At 38.2% G+C, this 19924-nt stretch overlaps 1 protein-coding gene across 10 annotated transcripts in view; it reads right to left on the reverse strand.

Annotated features, from left to right (window-relative positions):
* The window catches only part of LOC122812189 (adhesion G protein-coupled receptor L1-like), a 3245860-nt gene that overhangs the window by 278358 nt on the left and 2947578 nt on the right, over positions 1-19924 (reverse strand). For all 10 annotated transcript variants that reach the window (XM_044084524.1, XM_044084517.1, XM_044084518.1 and 7 more), the window contains one exon: positions 628-719. In XM_044084524.1, the coding sequence (XP_043940459.1) occupies positions 628-719 (92 nt within the window). The remainder of the gene's footprint in view (positions 1-627; positions 720-19924) is intronic.

The following is a 19924-nucleotide window of genomic DNA, read 5'->3' on the forward strand; positions in this document are numbered from 1 at the left end:
GTATGAAATGGAATTGAGCATTACTTATCCACATAACTGGGGTTCATGTTCCACAGCTTGAAAATGAAACTCTGTGGGACTCAATGTCCCTTGCACTTGGAATAAACAGGTACGCTATAACCAGATGCTTTCTTTTTTTCAGTGAATAGACAGACAAAATATGCAGTTTCTTCTCACTAAATGAATTTATCTGAATAACTGATTTGTTCTTCCTGGCATTTACTTATGATTCTAGTGGTAATCAAGTCAGTTGTTGTACTACAGTTTAGCTGCATGCCTTCTTCTGCCTTGTGACTTTCCTACCCCATTAAGAGATATAAGTCTCTCCCCTTTTCATAAAAAGTGGCACTGTAGTTGTCTAAAGTTTTATGAGAGGATGATGAAGAAATAAATTTAACGACAACCATTTAATGACTATGTTGCAGCAATCTCCTAGGATGCTTCTCTGGTGCTGAACTAAAACTCACAGTACATGCAGTCATCTATTGCATTCTGAAAAGGTATATTTGACATCTTAAGAGCTTTGATTCTGTGATCTTAAGAAATCACCATCGATAGACAATATTGCAAACAAACACGGCTCATAGCAGAGGAGAGAAATGACATAGAAGACAAAAAGTAGCTTACTTTATATTGTCTAGGCGGCTGGAATCAGGCTTCAGCACCGATGTGCTGCGGACCATCTTGTGTAGTGTGATCATCAGGAAAATGAGGTTAATCTGAAAGTTAAAAGTGAAGAATTACCAGATGAGAATAAATCAGAAAGTCAAAGTTATGATGTAACCTCATTACTGCAAAGAAATGAAAGTATCAGAATGCTTACTGCAGTCCATTCTGAAAGCAGCATGCTGAAGGAGATACAGCCATTCTGACAGTCACACAGCTGCTGCAAGAAGATATTAAATGTATAGGTTTATCTGTGTATGTATATATGCGTGTGTGTGTGTGTGTGTGTGTGTGTGTGTGTGTGTGTATACATACATACACACACACACACTATATATATATATATATATATATATATATATATATATATATATATGTTCATAGGTTCATAGTTTAGTACTAGGCTATTGGCCCTAGGGCCTATACAAACCTAGCCGCAACAATTCCCTGGCTACTTCTTCCCGCAATATTTACTTCCCTGGACCCCTGTCTAGCAGGGCAACTGATGTGATCCCCCGGGGTGAATTTCCTATCTCTCATCCAGTTGTCAAGGCTTCTTTTGAAAAGGGCCAAAGAGGCACTCTGCTTGACATGTATGGGCAGTCTATTCCAGAGACTGGGGAGTCTCTGGGTCAGGAACCTATCCCTCCAGCATGTTTTGTTTATTGTGATGACAAGGTTTAGATCTCTGGCACGCGTGGCTCTGTGGGATTGGGATTTCTTTAAGTGTAGCATGTCAACAGCTCTGGGTTTGACATGGCCTTGTATGTTAAGCAGAGTAGATGATATGTGACATTGTATAGCTGGAATTTTTTTAGATGGTCAGCATAGGGCATCTGCTTTAGGACTGTGATTCTTTTAGTGAGGTATTTCTGCAGCCTTTCCAGTTGTTGCAGATGTCTTGAGAGGTACATACCAAATGGGGCATTGTATTGTATAATGGGTCTAATGAGGGATGAGTACAGTGGGACAATGACCTCCTTTTTTCTGGATGAAAAGCCCTTAGTGATGAGGTGTGCCACATAGAAGGAATTCCTGACTGTTGTGGCGATGTGGTTATCGAAGGTGAGACCACTGTACACCTGTGCCCCTAAGTTTCTTATCACACTTTGGGTGTTTAGTGTACTGCCACCTATGTGGTAATTCACAGGTATGTGCTTTTTTTCCTAAAGGGGATAAGTATACATTTCTTGGCATTGAGCTTGAGCCCATGGCTCTGGCACCAAGTATCTGTTTCTGTAAGGCCCTTTTGTAGAATATCTCTCTCTCTATATATATATATATATATATACACACACACACACAGATTCAGAGAGAGATGTATTATATGCGTGGTAGTTTGATCATAGCAATAGAGAATGCCACATTTACACAGAAGGTGGTTCATACATGGAATATTCTTTAGAAAAGACTACAGATTACGGAGAACGAATAGGTCATTCATAAAGCAGTACTTGGTGAAAGACGAATCAGTCAGGTTGCTGATTAACTAGAATATGCTATGTGTGTAGTAGGCATAGATGCAGAAAGTGTAGGTAGGTAAACAGACCTTTATCACTGACAAAATCTGAAGCTCTGTGAGACAGCTTGGTGTCTAGTTACTTACAATAATTGCAAAATGAATTGCATTACTCAAGTTATACATCAAAATGCTGAGAGAACATACTTATTTCTGGATACTGGTAATTTAGGAGTAATTTCCCTTCTTCAAGTAATAATCATGAAAACAGTTGTGTTAAACACTGTTTTAGTATTTTTGGATATCTAAAAACCTTATTCTCTGCACTGTATCACCACTGTTACATTCAGATGGTAATTCACATGGTAATGTGAAGACCCACAGACACTAACAAAGATCTTTGTCATCCTTCTGGGATGACAGTTACAAGTTTTGATCAATCCTTCTTTTTCATTTGAAACCCTATAAAATCAAAACATTAAGATAATGGGTTTCCAACATATCCATACTTAAAATATATGTGGAAGGAACTTTCTTGCTCTATGACTATATATTATGAAGTGGTTTTCTTCCACACCTCTTGAAAATGATATTTCTGTTACTATGACATCTATGCATCCTGCAGCTTCACTACAGCTATACCATATAACTTTACTGGCATTTGCAAAGGCAGGCATTACAAAGATGTTAAAATAATGCCAACTGATTGATGCACTTATGAATGGGGGGGGGGGGTGTTACTAAAGAATATGTCTCATTTTTGTCATTATCTATACTGTGCCATCCCCCCTGCTGTCCTTTTGTGAGTACCATGCAAAGGCTGAAATTTTGGAAATGTGATAGCATTTTTATCTTTGTTTCACTCGAGGCCCATACAAAGCTCAATAATGCTATTCTGCGGTGATACATATACCAGCTATAAAAAGCACTATGAAAACCTCTCCTAGTGGCAAGCCTGAAAGCCCTCATTTTATACAAATATGGATATGTTTAACCCTTTAGTGAATAATAAAATCTGGCTTGTGAGGTGCCTATATATGGACTCAGATGTGATTCCATATGAACGGATACATTAGGCATGACAAATAAAATTAGATTAAAAGGTCTCACTGCAATACAGTTATTTGTTTGTCTTGTTTCCCCTTGGGACATCCTTTTACCAGTCTGGCCCACAGTGCTCCATATCCATGCTGGGTCTACCAGTGTATCTTCTATCAAACTGGATTTGCTCTGCTATCGGTGAGGTTGGCTGTGGGCCCCTAAGTGCGTCCTGGTGGCTTGGCCATTCTCACTTCTGTCCTAGGGGATTCTATAAATGCCTTTCCCACTTCCTTGCCCCACCTCTTAAACTTTAAAAATATAAGGCATGCATTCTGCTTTGTACCTAGTCTAGTATGGGAAACAGCTGTACATTTTTTAAATAACTGCAAAGAAGAGACATCTAGCAAACTGTCTTTACTATCCTGTATAATTTGTGCAAATCTACCAACTGCAGGCTAAGCCTAAACAAAATTTTCATACCGCTTTCTTCAAGTATACAGCATGGCAGGTTTTATCTGCTGCCCCACTACTGGCCTGCATCAGCTGTGCCATATCACATCCCAGCATTATGTTAACTATACATTCTGAAAGTGCTGCTAGCTGTGGATTATTATAACACAATGATACAAAAGGCCATGTCACTAGGAATGGATTGCTTTACCTCGGCAATACTAAGAGCAATTCCTTGAATGGCATGGAAATCTGAGCAAATAACCTTAGTACAGATTTGCAAGGAGCCAAATGAGGTACAGAGAATCTGTGAACAATATTTTATGAAGTATATCAGTAAAGGACCTTTATATCAATAATTCAGCTTGAGACATTATCTGTGCTCCTCTTGTTCATAATTAGTTAGTAAAAGTGAAATACAGCTCTGGTGATTTAATCATAAATAACATTGGATAATGTGGGTTGGCTGAAAGAAAACTTTGTGAGCACAGAGTAAGTGACAGTGGATTACAGAAATTCTCATGATAACACACCTTACCAACTCTGCTTCCACGCAATTTATTTCTGAAAATGATTATTATGCCTGTAAATGAACAACAACACAAGAACCAGCAGTCACAAGGCTTGTGTTGTTGTGCCTTAATTAGAGGGTGTAAAACTGAATACTTACTATTCTATCCCCAAAGTAACACAGAATACAAATTTCAAAATACGTACATAAAGTCTACTCTTTAGCACTTTACATTAAAATGCTTAGAGGAATCAAACGTAAATCTGTTTAAGTTTCCCTATAAACACTGGCATTGAAAACACTTCCATATTTTCCAACTACCACCACTGTTGCCTCATCATCTTAGAAAATTTCATATCTCCTTTAATCACTTTGAAACAAGTCTTAGAATCCCTACATAAGGCTAAAAATAACACTTCCATGGATCCAGACAAAACACCTCTTTGCATTCCCAAGCATGTACTATCTAAACCTCTACTTAAACTGCTCAGACTCTGACTGTCTACTAGGTTTGAGCCTGATGCCTGGAGAACAGCCATTGTGATTCTGCTACACAAGAGCACCCGCTCTATGGACTCACATAATTATAAGCATAGCAGCATCATATGCAAAGCCATGGAAAATATCAAAAATGCATTTATTTGACAGAGACAACGCAAATGATCTAGACCTCAATTAGTGTAATTTTTGTAAAAGGCAGGTCCTGTCTATTGAACTTAATAATCTTTTTTGAACATTTTCAAGAAGTTATAGGTAGTGGTTTCTCCATGCACATTGCTTCTCAAGACCTTCTTTATGTATTTTAGGTAGCCCGTATATGAACTGGGCTAAAGAGTGTTCAGTCATGAAATATTTATAAAGTTCTTCTGTGACCAGACCAATCATATGCAAGTCATAAATATAGAACTCAACCCTCTTAATCAGGCCGTAACTTTGTACTTAAACTAATGTTGTTTTTGCCTACACTACTGCTGAATAAAACATATGGTGGGGGGGCATATTTTTCAACCTCTGAACATTAAAAATCATAGTGCTGGTCTCTAAAAATTATAGCAAAGGGTCTAAGAAGAAGGTTTTCTTATATTTTGGAATAGAAGGTTTTTAGATACTAGATACCATAAAGTTAGGGATAAGGAGTACGTGTACAGGATTAAGTCAGTTATTTAATAATGTATACACCCCTGAACAGGCCTTTGTAAGGAAAATCAGAAAATAAATCAGAAAAATCTAGCAGGATAAAGCCAAAATCTGAGTTAAAAAGCACAGTGCTGTGTCTGTCATAACAGATGAAAAGTAACTTGAAAGATAAATATTAAACGGTGGCTGCAGTTTGTTCTGTGTATAACAGATTAGGAGGGCCTTCCAGTAGTTATAGGTAGATAGGTTCATAGTTAAGTAATCATCTAGCTGCCCTTGCGGGTCATTTTAAGCCTAGTAAATATCCCTTTTTGTGCTCGACTTAACCTATCCCATTTGGGTAGAGACTGACTTTACTTATCATATAGTTGATAATTATATATTACCCCTAACGAGAATAACTGGGTTCATACCATAAATAACTTGAGGGGACCCATGTATGGGATAAAGCATTTAGGAGCTGCCTATGCCCATTAGCAATACAGGAGGCAGTCCTGGGATAAAATTTCTGCCATCCATTCACAGAACAAAGCTGCCCTGAATACAGAAAGGGATAAACTTTGTTTGATGTGAATGGGGAGTCTGTACCACAGCAGCTGTATCCTCTGTGAGATATACTTATCCCTCTAAATCATTCTGCTGATGCTTCTTATATGCCCTTAAAATCTTTGTTTCTATATTTTGGGGTAAAATATGTTTCCCTGTTGAATACAGTGACTCCAGACTGCTGTTCTTTAGTACTCAGTTTGTATCACTATTTTGTGACTGTGCAGGATAAACACATCACCTAGTGAAATATAGAATACCAAGTTGTTAGTCTTGCTTCTCACACCACTGCACATTATCATAATGCTTTGTTTGGTGCACTGCGTAAGACACTTATAAATGTGTTCTGTTTGAGACAAATTATACTATTTATCTGCTAGCACAGAAATATCCGATTAATGAGGTCCCCAGAAAATAATCAGTTAACAGACACCTTGACTAGAAATGCAAAGCGATTAGAGATGTTGCATCAATAACGGCACACAAAAAGGAGTACAAAATGCTTTCTGTGTGTGACAGTAATGAAAAAATAACAGAGGAAAATATACATGCACAGTGGACAGATATAAGATCACTGATACAAAAGGAATCTACAAGTATCTTCAAAAAAATACAGGGTAGACTTAAAAGCATGCTACCACAAAAGATGTACAGGGGCTACAAGACACAAGGGGAGAATGATGGGAGTGTGGTTATGGTACAGCGAGGGTCTTTTGCATTAAGCAACAATTGTGTGAGAGAAGTGCTTCAAAAAATAGCTAAGGACATAGCATGGCTGGGTTCAGATTTCACTGAAACAGTATAAAGAATAATGGGACACAAAAAGATACAAGGGAAACAGGTATTTTAGAAGGAGACGGCAGTTTGAACAAGAATTGTATTGCATGTCAATATTTTTTATATCTCTTATGCTATAAAACAGTCAGGTCAGATAGAGTCTTTTCTTCCTATGTTTTATATATATATATATATATATATATATATATATATATATATATATATATATATAAAATCCAGCAAACAGCACAATTAACAAAGCCAGGGCCAGCCGATATCTAGTCCCAGTATGCCTTCAGCATATGTATCAAATGCAGAACAAAAGCATAAATGAAAAAAATCTGCGTAGTTAAAATGCTGAAAACAATTCCAATGACTCAGTTTAACAGCTTGCCAGCATTTCAGTAGATGTGCATAAAAAACATGCTCCAAGACGAATAGCTAAAAGTATAGACACATTTATTCAGCTTGCAGAAATAAAAACAATAAAACTGTAGAGGGATAAGCGCTTTTGGGTTACTCCAAACAACCCTTCTTCAGATCCATATAACTTGTGTCTCTCGTATCTGATTTTTAAAAAACTTTCAACCAATGACTAGCTAGCTTCAATTTGACATGTCATAGATGTCTCTTCAATCTCCGCCCTTTCAGGGTGGGTTTCATAGGGAAAGCTGTAGTGAGCCCAGGTTTTTGATGCGCTCTCAGTTTCCCTATCCAAAGCATTTCTTCTTGTTCAAGTCTATTATTCACATCACCCCCTCTCTTTGAAATATATATAATATGTAAAGCTCTAAATACAAAACTATGTCCTTCATTATCTCTAATATGCTTAACCAAGGGATTTTTATAGTCTTTAAGTCTTATATCACTGATGTGTTTGGACAGTCTCTCTTTCATCTGTCGTATCGTTTTTCCGACATAGAAATTGTCGCATGCTAGGCAAGTGGCTAGGTATATGACATTCTTTGTAGTGCAATCTGCATAAAAATTACTAACATATCTCTTTTTAGTAACTGGATGCTCGAAATAGCTATCCGTACATATATATCTGCACATGGTGCACCTTCTACATGGAAAAGTTCCTTTTCTCCTTGAGATAGTGTGTGATTCCACTTCATTATCTTTACATAGTATTTGCTTTAAGTTCCTTGCATTTCTGAAACAAAACTTAGGTTCTTCTCCCAGGACCTCTATGCATTCTTCACTTGACATCAGTATCTTCCAATTCCTTTTCACTACGTTACATACTTCTGTGTCCGTTGTATGGATAAGCACCATTTTCATTTCTTTATATGGATACTTATTTTGATTCATATTCTCTTGTTTCCCTCTTAAGTACGGTCTGCCTTTCTCATTCCTTTCCAAATCTACTTGTTGTCTCATATTCAACACCTCTTCTTCTCTATACCCTCTTGCCTTCAGATGTTCTGACATGTCATCCATCGCCATTGCAAGAGTTGTGTCGTCCGACTGTATCCTGGACGTTCTTAAGAACTGTCCCCTCATGATGTTCTTATGGGTATATCTTGGGTGCATACTACTTCTTGGTAGAATACTATTTTTCCAGCAATCCTTTCTATACAGACTAGTTTCTATTTTCCCTTCTCCATCCTGTGTGATTCGTACATCAAGGAAATCCATCTGCACATCACTGTGGGTCACAGTGAACTGTAAAACGTTCGTACTGTTCTCCAAATATATATGGAATCTGTCAAATTCGTCAACGTCACCTTCCCACATGATATAAATGTCGTCCACAAACCTTAAGTATACTTTTAAGTGGTTCTTCCATGGATTATCTTGATGTATTACTCTATCCTCCCAATGCACCAAAACTATGTTTGCATAGCTATTGGTGCATAGTGTACCCATCGCTACACCCTCTACAGTTTTATTGTTTTTGTTTCTGCAAGCTGAATAAATGTGTCTATACTTTTAGCTATTCGTCTTGGAGCATGTCTTTTATGCACATCTACTGAAATGATGGCAAGCTGTTAAACTGAGTCATTGGAATTGTTTTCAGCATTTTAACTATGCTGAATTTTTTCATTTATGCTTTTGTTCGGCATTTGATACATATGCTGAAGGCATACTGGGACTAGATATCGGCTGGCCCTGGCATTGTTAATTGTGCTGTTTGCTGGATTTTTGATATTTTATTACAGCACACTTCTGAGTTCCAGACTTATTTTGTTTGGATTTATATATATATATATATATATATATATATATATATATATATATATATAGTTTACCTTTATAAAGCCGAATCACAGAGGTTTGAATGCTCATATGAGCGACTCGAAACCACGAAAGTGAAAATGGTGACAGCCTTTAATGCTCGAAAAACAGCAAATTGAAAAGCAGATTTGCTGTTTTTCTAACATTAATGTTTAACGAAAAAAAAGTGTAAAGCAGGGGGGCAAGCCCCCCTGCACCTCCCATGTGGGGGGCTGCACCCCCCCACAACCCCCACTTTAATATTCTAACTCTGAGATCGCACTACAGTGGGAAAAGGGACCATTTCCTGATCCCTACTATAGTGAAATCTGCCCCACAATGTCGAATGTGCAATGAGCAAATGTCAATGTGCATTCGCTCATTGCAGATTCGAACCTCTTTCCATTTGACGTTTCCAAATCTTGCAAACTGCCTTTCGCCCAGTTGCTGTTCACCTGTGTGCAATACACACAACTAAATGTAAACCTATATATACACATGATTGAAATTTCAAAACGTTGAAACCCATATAGCCGAGACCATATGTTTGACTTGTGAAATTCAAACATGTAAAACACAAAAAAAAAAAAAAAAAAAACTACCTACATGTTGCTAGCAGGGGGCAAGCCCCCCTGCACCCCCCCCCACACCTCCTTCTATTTAATATTCCAGCTCCAAGATCGCACTACAGTGCGGAAAATGGAAATTTTCTAGTTCCACGCTATAAGGAGCTGTCCATTCAGAACATTCAAACTTCCAAAATAAAGTCGGCCTTTTGGATGTTCGATCATCTGTAGGGGACCCATATATGTATATATACACATGTATGTGTATATACATATATATATATATATATATATATATATATATATATATATATATATATATAGATATAGATATATATATAGATATATATATATATATGTGTGTGTGTATACACATATATATATATATATATATATATTTATATATATGTGTGTGTGTGTGTGTATATATATATATATACATATACACACATCTACACACACACACACACACACACACACACACACACACACACACATATATATATATATATATATGTGTGTGTGTGTGTGTGTGTGTGTGTGTGCATACATATATTTTTCTTTATTGTAAAGTATGCCCTCACCCAAGCAATCACTTTTACTGCATTACCATTTCCATGTCCATACCCTTTGAAACACAGATATAGCCAAGTCACGTCAAAAAATACTATTAGCTACAAATGATTTTAATTTACATATTCTGATAGAATCATCAATTTCTTCAATTTTCTTGTTTATTTCACAAGAGAGAATGAACAGTGTTTCAGTGAGAGGGGGCAGTAACCTGCCAAACTCTCTATTTATTTCCTCTTCATTGATTACAACAAAATTGCACCTCATTTAAAGTGCATTTGCCAGAAAGGGAGATAGAATCAAATCAGCTATTGATTTCTCATTGGAAGATGAAGGAATAAGGGGACAGCCTCAGAGAAAAGAATTGAAATAATTATCACTGTGTCCCATCAAACAAAGCACGCAAAAGGCAATCAGTATCAATGAAATTTAGTTCACAAAGTAGATGAAAAGACAGATTAGCCAATAGGCTGTCTGACAAAGATTTACTTTTGGAAGTCTAATAGGAGCTAGTTGCAGGCTGGAATATGAAGTAAAGATAAGACCCCCAGTACCAAGCCAAGATCATCACAACTTTACTTTGAGTCAGCTCTGATGTGTTTTGTTTTACTCAGTCTGCATTTAATGTGAACAGAAAATAAAGCAATCATGTCACACTATTTAAAGAATTATATACTGTTTAATCTGTAAGTGCTCTTATGGTAATAAGGTTCTCCAAATAACATTGTTTCTAAGCATTTTTATGTATATTTTTGCATTCCTGTTTCTTTTCACATTAAACAACTTACTTTAAGATATCACACTCTGTCACTGTGCCATACCTTGACCCTCATTTTTACTAACAAATGAGATGCAGCCCAGATACAAACTTCATTAAGTAGTCTTGTACATCCTATATATATAAAAAAGTGGTGAGGAATGGGTTTAGAACCTGAACATCATTATTTCATGGAGGATATCATGGTGCAGTGGTGCAGCAGTAGCATTGTCACCTCACAGCAAGAGGTTGCCTGTTTTGATTCTCGACTGGGGTGCCTTCTATGTGGAGTCTGCATGTCCTCCCTGCATTCATATGGGTTTCCTCCGTGGCTCCGGTTTCCTCCCACATTACAAAGACATGCATCTGGAGCATATCTCCCTGGGCCTCCACTGAAAATTGACTTTGTTCCAAGTCAGACTTTCCCGGGAAACAAATGTTAAATAAATAAATAAATAAAATTAAAGGTTCAAGCAATGCTTCAGGTAAGATGTGTTCAAGAACAAGCAAAAGATATATAAGGGAAGGAGTTATTTTACTAAATGTTTAGCATCACAAAAGTGCCTGTTTTTCAAGGGAGACCTGATTGCATTGCTCTGATTAAATTACTTGCTCGCAGTCAATCTTTTTGCTACAATATGCAGCTCATATGTAGGTCTCAGTGTTAACTTTTGTGCTCTGCTTCTAGAAAATAGCAAAGACACAGTACAAAACCCGTCTCTACCTAACAGGAAACACAAGGTACTGGTAGAGAAATAATGGAAGCTAGATGGTGGCAATTAGAAAGCTGTGCATGTTGAAGTTATGAGTGGGGTTTGGCACGGTTAATTATTGGCTCATGCATTTTTAATATTTGCATTTTATCAGTGCTGAGCAATAATAGAATGAATGTGTTCAAAGCACACACTCTGGCAGTAAAGTGGGTAGTTTTCAAGAGTACTGAAAAACTTGCTATTGTGAACTGTTAAGGAAAATGAGCCATGGTAGGCTAGCTAAATTTACCTCTGCTGTTATACATGCATGGATTAAGGATCTTTAAGCAATAATTCTCTTATGGAAAGACAGCATAAGAACAATGACACCCAAAAAGGGGCATTATTAAATTAATAGACAACAGCTTCAAAATGACTGAAGACTATGTTATTTAAAATGTAATGTAAAAGCTGATACACCCTTTACCCGAATTAGATGGCTATTCATAGTACCACAGGTGAGGTATATATGCCTCTGTATACATCTAAGTTTACCCCAGCAGGAGATAAATGTGCAGATCTAGACAAGAAATGGATATACAGAGACTAGCAAAGTGGTTGGATCAAACAGCCAGCTAATGCGCAAAGTTCTAATGCACTTAGACAGTGTGGAAAATTTAAACTGTAATAGACAGAGTTTGTTTCAAAGGGTCATAAATAGTGTTTTTAGGGCAGCATGTTAATTTGTTGCATCCTCACTGAGTACAATAACATTAGACCTCTTTAATAGCAAATGTCATTATTTTACAGTTATTTTATATAATTCTTAACTCACTATTTTTTGTTACTTGTTTTTTTCAGTGGATTTTTTTGAAAGGTTTCTGGACCAGTGGGAAGTGTGATTAGAAGAAGGCCCAGAAGTGATTCAAATCGTGAAGGTGGAGGGGTGAAGAATATTTTATAGGTGAATGTAAGAAGGCAGGAGTGGGAAAGAGGGGCATAATACCAGTACTGGTAGTTATGGTGAGTGGTTGTGAGAAAGAGATGAAAGGTAAGTAGTCAAAGGGTAGGAAGACGGCTGGAATTAAGGTTTACTCTAGGGATACTTATCCAGGGTTGGTGCAGGGGCAGAGCCTGAGATTCTGCAGATGTGACTTTGCCTTTTGTTTAAAATGCTTGATATGTTGTTCTATTTTTAGAGAGAGATGTATAGTGTTCCATGATTTGGTGACAAACTTTGAGAATCGACTGTCTCCAGCTTTATTGCTAGATTTAGTGACATGGTGGAGCAGCATTTGGGTTGAGCAGAGGGGTCTATTTGGGTTGTATGGCTGGACAAAGATGGAGAGTTTGTAGATTTATAGATGAGGGTATGACTCTTGGCAAGTTGGGAGTAAATGGGATTACTGAAGCAAGTTTGGTTCTTTGAGTGCTAGGCAGTTGTGGGATTTTTGTGGGTGATTTACTGCAAACATTGCTATTTTGTGATAGCATTGTTACAGCTTTGAGAGCTGAGAGACTTGTAAGTTGATGAAAGTAGAGCCTGAAGAAAAGTGTTGGAAGTAGCAGGGTAGAGGTTAAGTGTTTTCTGGTTTGGTCAGTGAGGAAATTTTTGACTCTATATGGGGAACCCAATTTCTGGTGAGTTTTCCTTACTGTATGTTGAACGTGGTAGTCAAATTTTTAAGATATTGTCAATGAAGATGCCAAGAAGCTTAGTATGTGGGATGGTTTCAGTTTTAGTGTTATTTGCTGACAAAATATTAAAAAAGGGTTACTGGACTGAGAGGTGTCATGGGGATAAGAAAATAAGTTTGTGTTTTGTAGGGTTAAGAAAAAGTTGTGAGTTGGTTAGCCAGGCTTCAGTGGATGAGAAAGATGCTTGAGTGATTTGTTGCAGGTTGTTAAGGTTGTGGGTGCTAAGTATAAAGCTAGAGCTGGTGGCGTACTGAATTACCGTGGCTGATTTGGAGTTATCTGGATGGTCATTAATGAAGATATTTAAAAGTATGGGACTAATAATGCACCCTTGGGGGACACCTGTGGATAATGGGTGGAAAGAGGAGAAGTATTTGCCCTATTTCATGGCCTGAGATCTTTTAGCACAATAGCTGATAAACCATATAGTAGAAGTTTCATCATATCCTAGAAATGAGAGTTTTTTTGTAGGAGGATGAGGTGTAAGACTGTGTTAGAGGCTTTGGAAATGTCTAGAAAGAGGGCAGATACTAGCCTTCTTTTATTCCTATGGATATTTAACACATTAGTGAAATGTAGGGGAGCTATAGTAGTGCTATGATAGGGTCGAAGCCATGGTGGAACAGAATAGGAGGTTATTTTTGTCGAGATGTGGGGTTTGAATGCATTTTTCAAGAATTTAATAAAGCAGGGATAGGATAGTAAGAGGGTGGTAGAGGTTAGGTGTGGTGCTATTTCCTGTTTTATGTAATGGTAATATATATTTTTTCATAGTACTGGAATGTATACTTCTGTGACAGAGAAGTATATGGGTATGGAAATGATAGGCTATAGCCTCAGTGGTCATTTTTTTAATAATTGGCAAGGAGATTGTTGGGTCTTAGAGTGGTGAGTTTTAGTTTTATGATAATTTTTTTAATGGTTGAGGTGGGAACTGGTTGCAATGAGAATGGGGTACAGTCACAATTGTTGCTGGGGATGGAGAGGCTGGTAGGTGGGGTAGAGTGTGATGTTTGATTAGGGATGTGACCGAGTTTATGAAGTGCTTATTAAAGAGTTTGGTAGTGTTTCTGTATTGTTGGGTACTGTGGGTTTAGGTTGTGTCATGGCCTGGTTTGAGGATCTTGTTAATAGTTGACCAGAATGTCTTTGGGTTTTGAAAGTTTATGGACTGTAGGTTAGTGTAATAGTTTTTTTATATGTTTTAATTTGATGTTCAGTGTGATTTCTGAGTTGCCTAAGCATTTGTAAGTTTTGAGTTTTAGTTTTGATCCAGGAATTACAGGCCTGTTCTCTAAGATTCATTGGATACTTTCTGTTCTGGTTAACCAACTGGCTGGTTTGGCTTTTACATGTTTTGTTCTGGGAGGAGGGGCTACACTGTTTAGAATGTTAAGGAATGTTATGGAGAATTCTGTAACAGCATCAGCTAAAGGGAGATCCTTTAGATGTTGCCAGTTACAAAGCTGTAGGTTCAAAGAAATGTTTCTTTTTGGAAGTGGGAGACAGATGCATACTTCATTAAGGTGGTGTGCTTTGGAAGTGTGGTTTTCTGCTTGGATGACTAAAGTAGGAAGGAAGGCACTTACAACATTAGGGAGAGAGAGAGAGAGAGAGAGAGAGAGAGAGAGAGAGAGAGAAACAGCCATAGGAAAATATGTTGGGGGCAGGTGAGTATCCAATCAAGTAATGAACCTTTGTTGGTGTTGTTTATGTAGTGAGTGGGAAAGATAATTAGTTGGGTGAAGTCACAGAAACTGATAGCATTTTGAAGATAATTATAATCGACAGCCAGTTGATACTGAGATCTCCCAAATGTATCTTTTCTTATGGAATATTAAAGAAGTATAATAGAAATTCTTTGGCAGTGCTAATGTTATCTCCAGGAGAGATGTAAATTCCCATTAGGGATATGATTTCTGGGGGCGGGGGGTCAAGCTTCAGTAAGACACTAATGATTTGGGCATTTTTAAACTTTGGGATAGGCACCTCCTTTTTTTTTTTAGTTATCTGTGAAAGAGATGAAAGCTAGAGTGGTACAGCTCAGGTTTTAGTTAAAAAAAAAAGATATATATTTTTTTGTTTTACTTTAAAACTGTAGGAAACTCTTTGCTACAACATAAAAAGCAGTTGCTACAGTTTACACCACAGAAGGAGCAGTGGCAAACAGGTCTCCTTACCTGCCTCAGAATCAGCAGTGTTACACTGAAGAGCAATCGGGATCAACTGATCGCAGTCAAAACACTTTGTGCCTGGGTTTATTGCCCCACTCACGCCATCCCTAGCTATACTGTTGTGGAGGCCAATGGACTATTGAAAAGATTATATGGTTAGTGTCATGGGTAAGCTCATTAGTTAATGGCTGGTTTATTAATCTGGATTTAGTCAGTAGGGGGTTAAGCAAGGGTGGGTCCTTTGAGTGACATTATTTGCTCTTTAGATGAATACCGTGGTAATATAGAATACAGAATTAATCCTTTTAATAACTGCGGTGGTGGTGCTGCGGTAGCATTGTCGCCTCACAGTAAGACGTTGTCTTGTTCGATTCTCAGCTAGAGCGTCTTCTTTGTGGAGACATGCGTGAATGGGCGTACCTTCGTTGAAGATTGTGCATCAGGGCCAGCAACTCGGCACATAAAAATCTACTGCCAATCATTAGCGGACCGGAGTTCTGCTGTGGCGACCCCTAACTGGGAAAAGCCGAAAGACACAACAACAACAACATTAAAGATAGAATACAGAATTAATCCTTTTAATATTTTATAAGTAGTCATAATGGTGTAGAGGGAGGAAACTTTACTCCTACACTGACCTTTCTGCAAAGAGCTGCAATAAAGATAAGTGTCTTACACATAGTTGTACTATTTTCTTTGCAGAGGGTCAGTGTAACATTAAATCTCCACATTGGATATATTCCCATACATCATATATATGAGATTATTATTATATACATACAAGATGTGACAATTAATATTTTCCAGGCTAGTAGTAGTACATATTAAAGGTTATTGGAATTAATGAAAAATAATGACAGACAGTACAGTGGTGTAAGACCTTACCATAACAGTAGATGTTCAAGTGGATCACTGTTTCAGTATTGCTTACTTATGGGATGCATCATGCCCAGGATACCATTTCTCCAGAAAGTCTACAAAAGCTTAGGCACTTTCCTCTTGTGATCCATGTCTGATCTACAGTCTATGCAAGGGACTATCTGTTGGGATGCATTGGCAAAAATATCCTCAGAGCATTCTTTCTCCAGGGAAAAGGACTGAAGCTAATATTCACTGAAGATAGACTCAGGAACAGATTGGAAAGATCTGAAGGTGGAAAAGTAAGGTAAGGGTCCATCTTCACCATGGAAAAAAGAGGAGGAAGGGGGTACATATACTGAAACAGTGATCTATTTGCACATTTACTGCTATGGTAAGATCTTATACAACTGCATTATTTTCTTCATTAAATCACTGCTGTAGTATTCCTGACTTATGGAATGATTCCCGTAGCTTTTAGGCTGAAAAGGTGGAAGTTTGAGGAGCAAAGCTGGAACCCAATAACTGTTAGAGAATTGTTCTGGCAAAGCCTGTTCTGTTTCTGGCAAAAACATCAATTTTTATCATGTTTAAAGTGTGAACAGGAGACTAGATAGCTGCTTCTAGAATAGATTGAGATTCAAGGCCCTCAGAAACTTCTCCAGAATAGCCATAGCTCTGGTAGAATGGGTTTTGACCAGACACTGAAGAGCTTTACCATGAAAGAAGATAGCTTGAGATAGCCACCTAGAGATAATCTACTTACAGACTTTTCCTCAGATTGCCTGATAGCTTTTGTTTTATCTAGATAGAATCTCAGCTGCCTGTAAATATCCAGCAAATGAAATATTCCTTCACCTTTATTTTGATGATTAGGAATGAATGAAGGAAAATGAATAGATTCACAGTTCACTGATAACTTTTAGCATAAAGGAAGGGTTATTGTTGAGGGTAACTGTGTCATTAGCATGGTGTGTGTGTGTGTGTGTGTGTGTGTGTGTGTGTGTGTGTGTGTGTGTGTGTGTATGCCTTTGTACATATGTATACGTGTGTGTGTGTGTGTGTGTGTGTGTGTGTGTGTGTGTGTGTGTGTGTGTGTGTGTGTAAGTTGCACATACTCACTTCACTGGCAGACTTAGCACTTGTATATAGTCCAGAAATGTGAAAACTGCAACTTAAGACCACAAATATGAACCAAAATGGTACCACTCCTACCCCTGAGATATGGGATACCAACAAAATAAAAGTATAGACATGGTAGTATTGAGACTTTTCCTCCCAAAGAAAACTGTAGTTGAAAACTTCTGCATAACAAGTTAAATAAGTGACTGCAGAAATATGCTGACCTCAATTCTGAGGTACTTGCAGCCAAAGCTGATCTGTGATTATAAGGAATGTTGGTAAATAGAGATTCATCTTCCTGATTATCTTTAACTAGCCAAATGCTGTTTATTTTAAGAGCAGATAGGGCAAACACCCATCTCCATATACAACTATATCCTGTTAGTGATTACAACTCTCACAGAGTACATAAATTATTCTGATCAAGAATATGAAATTCTATATTATGATAATCTGGAATATTTTATTTTAGAACAGGATGGATCTACAATGTGCCATCCCAGAATATGGCATCACAAAGTATGAGTATGTCGTCCTAGCATACACAGTCCTAAAATATACTGTTCCAGCATGCCTCATCCCAGAACATGTTGACTTGTAATGTTATCCTTGAACAGACTTAAGTCAGTACGGAATATGCTTTATTAGAATGAACTATCCTAGTATATACTGTTTGAAAAGACAACATGCTCACTGAATATGTTATCCTAGAGCAAGCTGCCCTAGAATTTTCTACTTTAAAATATGAAGGGTCCATGGAAAGGTTTGGAAATACAACAAGAAGAAGCAGTGACATTCTGCATTCTAAGCAACAGTAAGAAGTATTCATGCATTTCCACGCTGGATATCTGGGGAAATGTTTTGGAGAATTTAATTGCAATGTGACTGATATCTAGCATCTGCATGCTTGATATTCTGCTCATTGCCTTACTAGACTCTCTGTGGGAAGGGAGTCACCTAGTGCTGACACTAGACTCCCCGTGGGAAGGAAGCCACCTAGCGCTGACACTAGACTCACTGTGGGAAGGGAGTCACCTAGCGCTGCCACTAGACTCCCTGTGGGAAGGGAGTCACCTAGCGCTGACACAAGACTCCCTGTGGGAAGGGAGTCACCTAGCGCTGACACTAGACTCCCTGTGGGAAGGGAGTCACCTAGCGCTGACACTAGACTCCCTGTGGGAAGGGAGTCACCTAGCGCTGACACTAGACTCCCTGTGGGAAGGGAGTCACCTAGCGCTGACACTAGACTCTCTGTGGGAAGGGAGTCACCTAGCGCTGACACTAGACTCCCCGTGGGAAGGAAGCCACCTAGCCCTGACAATATCCTACCCTTCCTTCACTGAAGGAGACAGTCGGGAAGGATTCGTCCTTCTTTTCATGACCAGGTGTCTTATTGCCATGACTGCACAGCATGGTACAATATGAGACAATGCAAGCACTGCCAGCAGAATAACTATTGCAACAAATTTTGGAGACACCTTGCCAACTTGTTTAGCTTATTTTGGAATTCTACAAGTGCTAAGCAAACAAAACATTGTTTACATGAAAAGGCAGACAAAGAAAATCAGATATTTAGGGTCAATTACATGAAGACAAAGAGAATAGGCATGTATTTCTGTAATTCTTTGTCACATAAATAAAGGCCTTAATCTTCTAGACCAGTTCTCATGGCTAAACACAACTTATGTTTTTCCACCAAACAAAGACCAATGACCCCACCTTCTCCACACTCTCAACCAACAAGATACTCATCATCCCAGTATCAGAGGCCAAACTACTAGGACCTAAAATTGACCCACAATTATGATACAGCAGTCATATCTCCATAACTATTTCCAAAGTCCATAAAAACCTAGGGACTCTATAGCACTGTAAAAGGTACCTTACTTCCAAGTCTAGAACTGATATAGCCAGAACCCACCTCCTGTCCACATTACTTTATGCATCCTCAGTTCTAACAAACCTAAATAAAACTGACTTGAACAAACTTTCCACTCGCTACAACAAAATTGCCAGGTTTGCAACCAGTGCCAAATCATGCTCCCACCACTGCTAGTCCTTACATTCATTACACTGGCTCAAATTTCCTAATTTATTATGCTATCACCAACTCAACTTTTTTTTTTTTTATTTATTATTTGTTAACTGGGAAAGTCCGACTTGGAATGAAGCCAATTTTCAGCAGAGGCCCGGGGAGAAATGCTCCAGATGCATGTCTTTGTAACATGGGAGGAAACCAGAGCACCCGGAGGGAACCCAAATGAATGCAGGGAGGAAATGCAGACTCCACACAGAAGGCACCCCAGCCGAGAATCGAACCGGAGTACCTTTTGCTGTGAGGTGACAACTCTACCACTGTGACTGCACCACACAGGAACTTAGCCCATCAAGTACTATACTACCCTGAGAGAACCCCTGCCCTGACTGGTTTTCTAAACTTCTACAATTGAAATAGACATTTATAATCCAGTAATAAAGTTCTGATCAATACAATTCCATGTAAAAATACCTCTGGCGAATTTCCTTTCCTGAATGAAGTCACTAAAACATGGAACACCCTGCCCCCTGACCTCAGAATACAAAGCTGTACTTCCACCTTCAAAAAACCTCCTGAAATCATACCTTTAGAATAACCATTCCTGCAACTGCAATCCAGCCCCCCCCCCCCCGAAGCCTC

Source organism: Protopterus annectens, chromosome 9.part0 (genome assembly GCF_019279795.1).
Source record: "Protopterus annectens isolate FY-2018-M chromosome 9.part0, PAN1.0, whole genome shotgun sequence".
NCBI lineage: Eukaryota > Metazoa > Chordata > Ceratodontiformes > Protopteridae > Protopterus > Protopterus annectens.